Source organism: Phocoena sinus, chromosome 6, assembly GCF_008692025.1.
Source record: "Phocoena sinus isolate mPhoSin1 chromosome 6, mPhoSin1.pri, whole genome shotgun sequence".
In the NCBI taxonomy this organism is placed as follows: Eukaryota; Metazoa; Chordata; class Mammalia; order Artiodactyla; family Phocoenidae; genus Phocoena; species Phocoena sinus.
Window position 1 is genome coordinate 34,729,415 of NC_045768.1, and position 12,593 is coordinate 34,742,007.

At 51.5% G+C, this 12,593-nt stretch overlaps 1 protein-coding gene across 1 annotated transcript; it reads left to right on the top strand.

The window, feature by feature from the left end:
• The first annotated feature begins 399 nt into the window (after positions 1–399).
• IGFBPL1 (insulin like growth factor binding protein like 1) lies at positions 400–11,661 on the top strand. The gene is made up of 4 exons (XM_032635691.1): positions 400–847; positions 8,784–8,893; positions 9,536–9,652; positions 11,512–11,661. Exons 1-4 carry the CDS (start codon positions 400–402, stop codon positions 11,659–11,661), a joined length of 825 nt encoding a protein of 274 aa, XP_032491582.1.
• Positions 11,662–12,593: the final 932 nt, after the last annotated feature.

The following is a 12,593-nucleotide window of genomic DNA, read 5'->3' on the forward strand; positions in this document are numbered from 1 at the left end:
TTTAAAATAAGACTTAGAAAACTACTAAATGCAAAATAAAATAAAAGAGCGCATCCTTCTGGATTAAGTGGAATAGTACCTGGAGCTAACCTCGGATCCGGAGACCGTACACCCAATCATTGCTCTACCAGAGCGACCTCGGGCAAGTTCCCGCCCCGACTGGGTCTCCAAGAGCCCATTGGCTGTCGGAGAGCAGGTCTCAGAACACCCCTCCAGCTCGGAACCCGGGCCGGGCCAGGAGCCTACCGGGCCGCGCTAGCCCGGGGCCGAGCAGCCGAGTGTGGGAGCCCCGCGGTGCAGGCCCGGCCAATCAGCGACTGCGAGGCGGGCGGGGTGGAGGCGCCGCGCTCGCTGAACGGAGCTCCAGGCAGAGGCGCCACTGCCGTCCCAGAGCAGACCATGCCACGCTCACCCGTGCTCTTCCTGCTGCTCCTTCTGCTGCAGCCGCAGCCGGCACCCGGCCTCGGGCTCCGCGCCGCGGGCGGCCAGAGCCCCGAGTGCGATCCGTGCCGGCCGGAGCGCTGTCCCGAGCCCGCACGCTGCCCCGCGCCCAGCATCGCGGCGCGCGACGAGTGCGGCTGCTGCGCGCGCTGCGTGGGCGCCGAGGGCGCGAGCTGCGGGGGGTGGGCCGGCGCGCGTTGCGGCCCCGGGCTAGTGTGCGCGAGCCGCGCCGCGGGGGCTGGGCCCGAGGGCACTGGGCTCTGCGTGTGCGCGCAGCGCGGCGCCGTCTGCGGCTCCGACGGCCGCTCGTACCCCAGCGTTTGCGCGCTGCGCCTGCGCGCCCGGCAGGTGCCGCGCGCGCACCCCGGCCACCTGCACAAGGCGCGGGACGGACCCTGCGAATTTGGTGAGTCTGGCTTCTGCCCTGCACTGCTGGGGCGGGTAAAGAAAGAGGGACCCCGACCCCCTGGGCTGTGGGGTGAAGGATCACCCCGTGCGCCGCGATGGACAGCACTGCACGGGCCTCAGTTTTCCCTCGGGTCAGTTTTTCCTTACCTGGCCAGTTACTTAAGGAGGCCGGGACAGGAATCCACAACCTGTACCCTTCCTTACCAAACCCATGGAGACACCAGCCACCGAGCTGGTCGTAATTTTGATGAGCCTGCTGTCCCTTTTGGTACTTAAGTAATTGCTGGTACAGTTATTTCCAGGCCTGGCATGTTTGCCTCCAGGAGACTGGGAGTTTGGGGAGCAGGGTGTTCCTACTGGAGATGAAGCAAGAAGGCCCCTGTCCCTGGAAACTTGGAAATAATGTGCTGCCCACTGGGGGGTCTGAGGCAGCCCCCGAAGCACAGGAAAGTCACCGCTGGCTGTTCCTGGTTGGGGCTCCCAGTAGAGGAGAGAGCTGGCTGGTGTTTCCCTGGCTGCAGCCTTGGGCTGGTTCCTTCCAGGGGCTGTATCAGCCCCTGTGGAGCCACTGTAGAGGTTCCTCCACTTCAAACCTTTGTTTCTGCCCTGTGGCATTTAAACAGTCCTGTCTCCTTTCTTCTCGTTCCTGTCACCCGCTTTTACAATCTGCTTTCCTCAGCAGTTAATTCACAGGCAGGTCTCTTTGTTTCCAGACAGGTAACACTTTCACTTCACATGCAGGAGACATGAGAAATGCTGACCAGGTCCCCAGACTCTAACCGCTGCTGATGGTCTCAGATGATTCCTCCCTGGGCTGGTATTCTGTTCCTAAGAGACAGCTGCCTTGAAGGCATTTAGACCAAATCTGCTGTTATGCAGAGGAAACTGAGGCCCATGGGGCAAGGGACTCATCCAGGGTGATCTGTAAAGCCTGGCTAGCTTCTGGGTCCCCAGCACCCTATTCAGTACTGTTTCAGGACAGGACTTGATAGTGTTAAGTCAGGCAGGTGGCGGTTGCCATGGTTACCAGAGTGTGGCCAGATGGCAGATGGAAGCCCCATACCCCTAATTCATTGAAAATTACCAAATGACAAGTAAATGTGACAGCCCCTCCACTCCGATCTGTGGGCTCTGAGCCCACCTCAGGCACAGGCCCTGGGAGTAAAGATGTTCATGGGGCCAAACAGAGGCAATTCAGAAGCTGCTCTTAATGATCCCATTAGTGACAGGCGTCAGGCCTCCCCAGAATTTTGCTCTCCTTCCCTACCAGCGATTGTGTCATCAGCCACTATCCAGACCCCGGCACTGTTTTCCCATCTCGTTTTGTCCTGAAATGTTTGTGTGGCCCCCCTGCCCTTGTGTCCTGGTGAAGCACGAAGGTGTGGACGGGGGATCTTTTCCAGCCACGGAAGGCAGCACCTCATTCTGTGCTGCCCTCAAGCCATCCTTTATCCAGATGACTTGGCAGGAGCACTTTTTAACAATGCCCCTGGGGACCTTGCTTGAAGGGAAACAGACTGTCAGAGCAGCAGCTGTTCTGCTTCAATATTGGTAATAAAATCACCCCTCCTCAGTCCTCACCTGTGCCTTCAAACAAGCAAGCACCTGACTTTAAGGGAATGAGGCCTCTGTAAATATTAGGCTCCCGCAGTGTGGGAAGTGTTCTTACCCATGCCTCTGAGGGGCATTTGGAAACAGTTTTCAGGCTTAAATTCTGACCTTTCCCCCTACTCTCTGAAATGCCCCAAAATGCTCTTAATGAGAGTAATCCTTTGATCAACACACATATATTGAAGACCCACTATGTTCCCACATAAGAATAATTCTTTGCTGTTGGAAATCACTTTTGCATTCCATCTTCTTCCTTGATTTTTACAACTACCCTGGCCAGGTCTCACTCCCATTTAATAGAAGGGCAAACTGAGGCAGACAGAAGAGAATTCCCTGGAGCCACATAACTAGTTCCCAGCTGAGGTGGAGCTCCAGCCTGAGTTTTCCTGGCTGTTTTCAGATGGGGCCATGCACCTCTAGCACTCTGGAAGGTGCTGCAAATTGGCTACCCTTGAATCTTCAGGGCTTCTCAGTCTGAATCCACCTTCCTTTTTTCCCCCAAGGCTTGCTGCTGGTTCCTCTGTTTAGCACCAGGTGATGGCTCCTGAGAGGAACAGGTATAGCTTCACAGAAGGGGAGGCACCTGAGAGGAGCCTTGAAGGATGGGTAGAAAATTCCTGGGTTGAGAAGGGGGGATGGGGAGGCACAGCATGAACGAATACAAGGAGGAAGGAGATCCTGGGGCGAGTGCGAACAGTGGACCCGTGGGCAGTACCCAGTGGGATGGTTGGCAGAGGAGATGATACCCAGAGTAGTCTGGGGCAGGCTTATTGCAGGCCTTGAGTGCCATGCTGCAGGGTGACACTTCATTCTGTACTGAGTTATTAGTTCCATTTCTCAACAGTAAGGTGGCATGGCGTTGTTGTTACTGTTATTATCAGTAACAGTACTGTAATTGTTATCATTACTTTAAAAGGCTGCTTTGGGGGAATTCCCTGGTGGTCCAGTGGTTAGGACTCCAAGCTTCCACTGCAGGGGGCATGGGTTCAATCCCTGTTCGGGGAACTAAGATCCTGCATGCCACGCAGCCAAAAATAAATGAAATAAAATAAAAGGCTGCTTTGTTCCAGGTATGCAACCTGTTTGCTAGCATTGGGAGGAGGTTGGGATCCTGCAGAAAGCAGGTTGAGGTCGTGTTTTGAATGCTGCACTAAATAGGAACGGGGTCCCGTGCCAGTGCCCGTGGGGGCACTGAGCCCCTGAAGCTTCAGTGAGCTCTTGAGATCCAAAATCTTAGAAAATTCGCCTCGGTTGAAATTCCAGCTGCACTTAGAAACCTCAGTCTGTGCAAGGCGTGTGTTACCAGGTAACCAGGAGAGGCAGCGAATACCACTTTGTGAGAGGGACAAAGAAGGGGGGGCCTCATGTTCAAAAGCCTTTCATGCCGAGGGAGGGGGCTTGAGGCATAGGCTGCAGGGAGCCGGATTAAGCTGTTTCTGGTTCCACATCCTCACGTTGACTATTAGCATAAATTATCAGGGCTGTTCAGTGTGTTGATTATTAAAGTCTTTGGTTGTGTGCTTTTTTTCATACGAGCAGATGGGTTCCTGGTGGATGACTTCTGATATTCTTTCCTTCCCGAGCGCCATTAACTTTAAAGAAATCTCAGAGGCATTAAGGAAGATCTTTCATTCCAGCCATCAAAGACACTCAGTTGACAGGGTGGGGGGACAGATCCCCACACACTTAGCAATATCGATCCCTTTCATTTGTATAGATCCACACGGTTAATAACACAGTCACATTCATTCTCTCCCTTCACCCCGGAGGATGTAGGGCCACAGTCATTACCCTCATTTGCAGATAAGGAGGAAATTGTTAGCAGCTTGCCCAATGGTTAGCGACCAGGCCCCCGGGCATTTGAGTTTCCCTTGGTGCTATTTGGCCCACCCCCAGTGCCCACCTGGGTGACTATTCTGTTACCTGATGGGTAGGTTTGTGCCAGCCTAGCATTTCCAGGGCTGTTGCTGACACAAGCAGAAGGAAACGAGTGTTTAGCAAGGAAGAACTAGGGAGACAAAGCTGGCACATTCACAGACCGGGCTGACCAGACACCATCCTCCCTCCTGAAAGCCACATGACTCTTGCCAAAGGCAGGTAGAAAGGAGAGCCCTGGCTCTTCCAGGAGCGTGGCAGCTCGGACAGCAGCAAGGTGAGAGGCTGCGCCCCGGGCTCGCCAGAGTGAGGGCTCTGGGCCACGGCTTCTGGAGCCTTCAGGCGGGGCCCGACCGGTAGGCCCACTCACCAGAGGTCAGTAGAGGGTCCTGAGCAGGCAGGGCATCTTCGAGGAGACCACCCTTTGGGGTGGCACAACCTGCCGAGTCCTCAGGTCCCTCCGTGGAAGCCTTTTACAGTTGGCAAGAGGTCTTTTTACTGTCCTCACAACAGCCTGTGTAGAGGGCACAGCGGAGAGAATGGACTCCTGTGCCCATTTTAAAGAAGAAACTGGAGTGTGGCAGAGACAGGATTGAACCTGCCTGTGGTAGTCATATGTGGAGGACCCCAGCGCCACACTCGAATGAGCCCTTGGGGACAGTAAGACTGGGAATGTCCTGCCAGGGTTAAGGACACATTGCCCATTTAATGGTATCTTCACAAGAGCTGTTCCCTGGGGTGATTATGGAGAGTTTCATTTCTGTGCAGAAAAGAGTAAACATAGCAGGCCTGAGGCTGTTATCCTTAGAAAGCCCTGCTGGCGAGGCTGACCCTTGGCTGGTGTCTGAGAATTTGGATGTGGGGAGGCTTCCCACCGTTTCCAGAACTGATAAGAGTAGCTCACTGTACAAACAGCATGGTTTATGCTGCACACCTGCTTTACTTCTGGGAGTCTGGAATTTTGGTACGTAGGAGGCAGAGGCTGGGGGACTGGACCCCAATAAAAACCCTGGGCACTGAATGTCTAGTGAGCTTCCCTAGTAGAGGGCACGCCACACGTGTTGTCACAAGTCGTTGCTGGGGAATTAGGCACGTCCTGTGTGACTCCACTGGGAGAGGCTCCTCAAAGTGTGCTCCTGGCTTCCCGGGTCTTTGCCCCATGAGCCTCTTTTCCCTCTGCTGAGTTGCTTTGTCTCTGTTTGTTGTAATAAATCCCAGCTGTGAGTAAACTGTGCCGAGTCCTGTGAGTCCTTGTAGCAAATCATTGATCCTGGGACTTATCTTGGGGGCCCCCAACACAATCCCTAAGGAACTCTTTCTTATTCTGGAATGGAGTCCATATGGCTAACAAATGTTTCACTTTAAAAATCCATGTGGGATTAATGGAATCAGCGTGCCTGGGTTTGCATCTTCACTCCTCCAGGTGCTTCACTTTTCTGAGCCTTGGATTTCTCATCTGTAAAGTGGGGCTAAAAGCACCTACTTCACAGGGCTGGTGTGAGGATGAAAGGAGTGGCAGACATGGAACTCCCTGTCATTTCAGGAGAAGGCAGGATGGTGTAGGACAGAGCTCAGAGCTAGACCGCTGGGCTCATAGCCTCACCCAGCTGTTTAAGGCTGGGTAACCCTGGCTAGCTCCCCCATCTGGCAGCTGGGGAGATTGCTGGAAGGATCGAATGGCTTAAGCCTGTAAGCAGAAGGGTGGTATTATTACCATTAATACTATCATGATAATGATGACTGATTGTAAAGAGCTATTATGGATAAAAATATTTTAAATTTAAAATCAGATGTTAAAATTAAAAACAGATTAAGCAACATGAGGACAATTTTCAAGATAACTGAACAATGCTATATCTTGGGTATGGTGGTGGTTACACGGCGTATGCATTTGTCAAAACTTAGAACTGTACGCTAGAGGGAATGAATGTACTGTATGTACATTTAAAAAGAAATCAAAATTTGAACATCACTTTATCACCAAAAGCAGGGGGCTCTTTTGGAAAAGAAGTGCTATTTTCTGCCTTGAAATTAGTGGCAAAGGCAGTATTTCCAAGATGGTCTTTCTTAATTGTAGTTATGGAAAAAGGGGGAAATGCAAAGAGAGAGAAAGATGAAATGTGATTTACTGGCTTATTCATTTAGGCCTGAAAGGGATTGATGAAATCTCATTTAAAATTTATGACTCTACATGAAAGAAAGTAAAGCATGTTGATTGAGTGTCCCTTTGGAATCTACTGAGGGCTTTGGAATAAGATGCAGGTCTGATTGTTCCCACGGCGAGCCATTTGACGACTGGTTTGGGCTCCAAAGGAAGTAATGCTGGCAGGGGGTTGTGAATAAATTAGACTTTCTTTGTCATCCATTGCAGATGGGGCTCCGCCAGAGAGCAGCAGTGCTGTGGTTCTTTGTAGCGGTCAGCAGGTGGCTGGGTCACGTTGGGCAATGTTAGAAGCCTAGAACCTTAGTCCATTCAGGGGACTGGCTACACTCGGGGCTGTGGGTAGCGGTGTGGTGCTTGGAGGGCGTTCAGTTGGTCACAGCTGAAGGAGTGAGCTGATCAGGCTGAGGGGGAAGAAAGCAGCCTGGGGGTAAGGAGGGCAGGGTCTGTATTCAACTCACTGGAAGCCATTTGAGGCACCCAAGGTGCTGTGGGGCTCCTGAGGGCAGCCCTGAGATTAATAGGTGGGAGTTACAGGAGGTGAGTTTTAGCTCCAGGTGAGAACAAGGTTTCTAACCAGCAGAGCCAAGGACGGAAGGACCTGGCTTCATAGGTAGTGAGCTCTCCATCACTGGGGGCATGCAAGTGAAGACTAGATGAGCCCGTCACAGATAGGCACATGCTCTTGGGGAGTTGGGCCCCTCCAGTTTGAGACTCCATAGCTCTAAGACACTTTCCCAGAGATTTTTTTGGCACCAGTTTGACAGGGTCTGCCTCCCAGTCTGTCTGGAGGGGTCAGGCCAGTCTCATTTCTGCGCCCCTTCACTCCTTCCCTCCATGCTCTTGCTCCAGCCTTCTGTCTCTCTCCCTTTGTTCTCCTTTTTCATTGCAGCCCCACCTAGGTGGGCCAGGGCCCTTTCCCTCTCCAAGGCTGGCCTGTGGAGGGCTGCAGGGATGTCCGAGTCCCCAGGTGAAGCCCCAAGAGTCGTGAACTCTGCATTTTGATGGCCCAAGGGTGAATGTGTTTGCTCTTTTGTCACGCCTTTCTTCGCGGAGTCATCTGTTTAACAGGCCTCCCCTGCCCCCCACTTGCATATTGTGTTAACTCAAACCCTCAGTTTCACACTCATCACGTGGTAAGATCAGCTCAACAGCCCTGTGAAGCAGGGGGTATTATCCCCATCTTACAGACAGCAGACCTGAGCAGAGAGCATACTCCTCACCAAGCCTCCACACTGCGCCTCGCCCAAGACCCCATGGGCCCAGCTGCGAGGGTGGGTCTGTGAGACGAGATGAAGCAACTGCACTGCAAGGCAGGCTGGGTTTCAGTCAGTCAAAGCGGGCAGACGCCCTGGTCCTGGACTAGGACACACCCCCAGGCCCTCAGGATGGGGAGCTGGGGGCGCACTCCACGTAGAGGGAAGGCAGGGCAGGGCAGGGCAGGCAGGTACGCTGAGGGCCGGGCGGAGGGCCTGAAAGCTGAGGCAGTTGGACCTGATTCTTTTAGTTCCAGTGTGAGCAGAGCAGATGCCAGGCACAGGGAGAAGGGCAGAGTGTGGAGTATCAGCTAAGAGTGTCTAACTCAAATGCTACATGCTCTCCTGTCCCGCCCAGCGAGCCCACACCCGCCCCGTCCTTCCTGTAGCGTGCTGGCAGCCTAGCACCACATTGCCGGATTCCCTGATTTACCTTTCTCCACGCAGCGCAGCGAGGCTCGGTGTCCGTGCCTGCAGTTTTATCCTCGAGGATGGGGAGGTGTGTGGAGCCTGTGATATGCAAATGAGCATCTTGAACCGCAGCGGGTCTCAGCAGGGGGTGAGGGCAGCTGTTCTGCATGGCGTTATTCTTTGAAATGCCCTCCATGCGGAAGGAGAAAAGCCCATCTGGTAGAAGACTCTGCCTCGGGTGAAGTGACACCAGCCCCTCCCGGAGCCTGGCGCACTGTCAGTGTAGTTGAGCTGTAAGCAGATGGCAGCTGGGGTCCTGGAAGGGATCCTGGGAGGGAGTGTGATGAGACCACAGACAGACATGCTGGGCGACTTTGAGAAGTCGCCTTTCCTCTCTGGATCCCTGTTTTCCTGTTGGTAGAACAAAGGCAATGTAGGAGGAAACAAGTAGGCATCCTTCCAGGTCTAAGAAAACTCTCTTCTACGATTCCTTGCCTATGAGTGTGTCCTTTCTGTGGGGAGCTCTCATCTGCCCCAACATGCTCTCTGCAGGCAGGGTATCTTAGATGTGGGGGGCTTGATCAGGGTCAAGGCTGTCTTCCCTTGTCTTCTTCTCCCAGCTCCTGTGGTCATCACTCCACCCCGGAGTGTTCACAATGTCACCGGGGCACAGGCGTCCCTGTCCTGTGAGGTGAGAGCTGTGCCTGCCCCAGTTGTCACGTGGAGGAAGGTATTTATATCCAAGAACTTCTCTGTGTGTGTGTGTTTGGGGGTGGGGTGGGGTGTATAAATGTTTTTTAAGGGTGTGTGTGTGTTTATATGTGAATTGGAGGATTAAAAAAAAAATTATGTTCCACCCCTCTGCCTCCAGATTTATGCCTCAAAACTTTTACCCCAAACCTCTCCCCAGAGAAGGGGTGTTGCCATTTGCTCCCTCTGCCACTTAGCTGTCCAGGAAGTTCTGCTGTTTATCTAGCCTAGGTCAGCTGAGATGAAGTTAGAGCTTCCTTCACTGGATCTGGGTTTTAGAAAGACTTGGCTGGTGGCAAATGACCCAATCCTATTCCAAAACTAGATCTTTCTGCAGTTCAGTTTTTGAGAGACTGGCATATGTTGTCTCCTTATCTCAACAGCCCTGAGAAAGGCAATGAGATTCTGATAGTGGTGGTGTCTACATCTTCGCTGTCCAGCAGGGGGCACTGTCTGTACATACGTTCAGGCTTAGGAAGAAACTGGCATTTAATAGGAATAAGAGATACTAGGGTCAGCCTTCAAGTCAGCAGGAAGGTGAAGACAACGAGGGTGTCTGTGGGGTGGTCCTTATCCAGAAATGCTTTTTCTAAATCACTCCTGGTTTTTCTGTCCTCTGTAGGTCACACGGTCTCCTGAGGGCACTCAGGTGCTGAAGGACCTGCCTGGGGACCACATCAATATAGCTGTCCAGGTGCAAGGGGGCCCTTCTGACCACGCGGCCACGGCCTGGGTTTTGGTGAGTATCTCATTTGTTTAGGATTATTGGCTATTATTGACTGGCCCTTATAAAGCACCTTTTATATTTCTATAACATGTTACACCTTTCAAATACTCTGATCCATTTCTCCTTGGACCCTACAGTAACTGAGAGGAAAGCAGGGCAGGTAGTATAACCCCTGAGAGCAGAAGTGATCTTCAGAGGTAGGCAGAATTATGGCCCCGGAAAGATGTCTATGTGCTAATCCTTGGAACTGGTGGATATGGTATGTTGTGTGGCAAGAGGGGAAAAAGGATGGAATTAAAGTTGTTAATCAGCTGACTTTAATAAAGTTATCCTGGGTTATCTGGGTGGACCCGATATAATCACAGGAGTCCTTTAAACGTGGAAGAGGGAGGCAGGAGAGAGAGCCAGAGAGATGGCAGTGTCAGAAGACATGAACTACTGTTGCTGGCTTTGAAGATGCAAGAGGGGGCCACAGGCCAAGGACTGCAGGCAGCCTCTAGAATGCTTCTCTTAGGGCTTCTAGAAAGAAGGCAACCCCGCTGATACCTTGGGTTTAGCCCACTGAGACCCATTCGGACTTCTGACCTCAAGAACTGTAGATAATAAATTTGTGTTGTCTTAAGCCATTAAACGTGTGGTCATTTGCAACAGCAGCCATAGGAAGCTAATACACTTGCCTGAGACCACACGGCTGATAAAGACGGAAGGTGGCAGATTCACATCCTCCTACAGGGCTCTTCTATGCCACGTGTGGCAGTTTGGCTGAGAAGAGGGAATGCCCTGTGTTTAAAAGGGCGATGGAGTGACGAGATGGGGGCCCGAGTGGGGCTAGTTACCCTACCTCTCAGAGCTTCAGCGTCCACAACCATAAAAAGAGGGCCGGGCTTTCCTGGTGGCGTAGTGGTTGAGCGTCCGCCTGCCGATGCAGGGGACACGGGTTCGTGCCCCAGTTCCACGAAGAGCCCACGTGCCGCGAAGCGGCTGGGCCTGTGAGCCATGGCCGCTGAGCCTGCGCGTCTGGAGCCTGTGTTCCGCAGCGAGAGGGGCACAACAGTGACAGACCCGCGTGCCGCAAAAAAAAAAAAAAAAAAAAAACAGATAAATAACAAAGAGGGCCTTGGACTAGACCATGTCCAGTGACCCTAACAGTCTGTGACTTACCTGCGAGTCTCCTGTAATGTGAGGGTAACGATGCTCCGCCTTCAGCCACCATGGGATCAAAATGAGACGGGTGCACAAACCCTCTCCAGTCTGTAGTGACTCACAGTTGAGAGAAGCTGTTACGACGAGAGAAAGCAAGAGAGGAGGGAGCTACCGTGGATCTCCTCTGCAGGGGCGTGAGACGGGCCCTTGAGGGTGTCCTCCTCATTCCACCCCCATCTCGGCCAGCGTGGGCAACTTCTCCACCCAGCTCAGAGACTCAGAATGCAGTTGGGTCCACGGCTTTTTCACATCAAGCATATTCCCCTCCTTTTATTACAAGGAGAGGTGGGGGAAGGTTGTCTCTGGTGTTATTTTGAAAAGGCTGCATCCGTTGGGAGCATTTGAGGGCTATTCTGTGGTCAGTAGGGTTTTGTTCTTTTAGTTTGCAGTATTTTCCTTGGAATCTATACCTATCACCTTCAATAAAAGGACCAGGTAGCTCACAGTAAAAGGCAGAAATGCAGAGGAAACATTAAAATGAGAGCCAGGATAGAGAGGGTACTGAGAAGGAAGTTTAACTCTTTCTCGGCAGCCAAGGCAAGAAGAGAAATAGAGGGTGAGCTCTGTCTTATTTTGAAAAGGAGTAAGTGTTCAGAATCATTAAGAACTAAATAAGTAATTTTGCTATGCCATATATGACTGTACAAACTTGCCTGTTTAACTTCTAGATCAACCCTCTGAGGAAGGAAGACGAGGGGGTGTACCAGTGCCATTCAGCCAACGCAGTTGGGGAGGCCCAGTCGCACGGCACAGTCACCGTGGTGGATCGGAGCCAGTACAGAGCCGCCCGCTTCCCAGGTCCAGATGACCACATGTGAGGGGGTAATGTGCATGTTCCAAGTCATCTGCAGTATTTGTACACCTGTGTCACGGGAGATTGAGATGAGTCATAAGATGCATAATAAATAAGAAGAAAAATACATGAATCAAGGAAACCAGAGAAATGCAAACCAAGAGTAGCAACATATTACAAAATTGGCAGGTAGACTCTGTGGTATGTTCTACACACGTATCACACTGGGCTTCCCACTAGGATGCAAAGTCAAGAGCTGTGAGTGTTATGGGTGTCCGTCAGGTGAAAAAGACCACCTATTTTTTTCTATTTCTCCAAGTCCGCCCAGTGAGGGTGCTAAGAGAGCAGACGTGGTCACTATGACAGCACCCAGGTGAAAACACGCCCGCAAAGAAGACAGTCTGAGCTTCCTGGGTCTATTCCCAGGTTCTTCCTTGTCTGTAGCTCTGCAAGTAGTTAGAGCTTCTAGAAACAGGGAGGAAAATGTAAGGTGTAAAATCGTCAAATAGGAATTCAGTGAGGAGATGGCTCTTAAAGTTGCCCTCCTGATACTTAAGTTTTAGTTTTTTATATATGTGTATAGTTATATATATGTATCAAAAAGTCAAGTATCGAGACTTTTTGTCCTGTACACTTGTATGTATACTTCTGTATGTACATATGTGTGTGTATGTATGTTTCATGTTTTAAATATATGTATAATTTATAAGTACATATATTTATATTTTAAAAACAGAAATGATACCAGGGTATGAATATAGTCTACTATAAATGAGTTTTCAAAGGGGTCACAAAGAGCCATGGAATTTTAATACCATTGCCACAGCCCAGTCCGTGAGTTCCCTCTACAACATGCAGAATTGGCCGGCTATTGCTTGCATACCTCCAGGGACACAGAGCTCACTACCACCAAACAACCATCTGTGGATTTTTCCAATAGTTGAAAGTTTTTCCGCA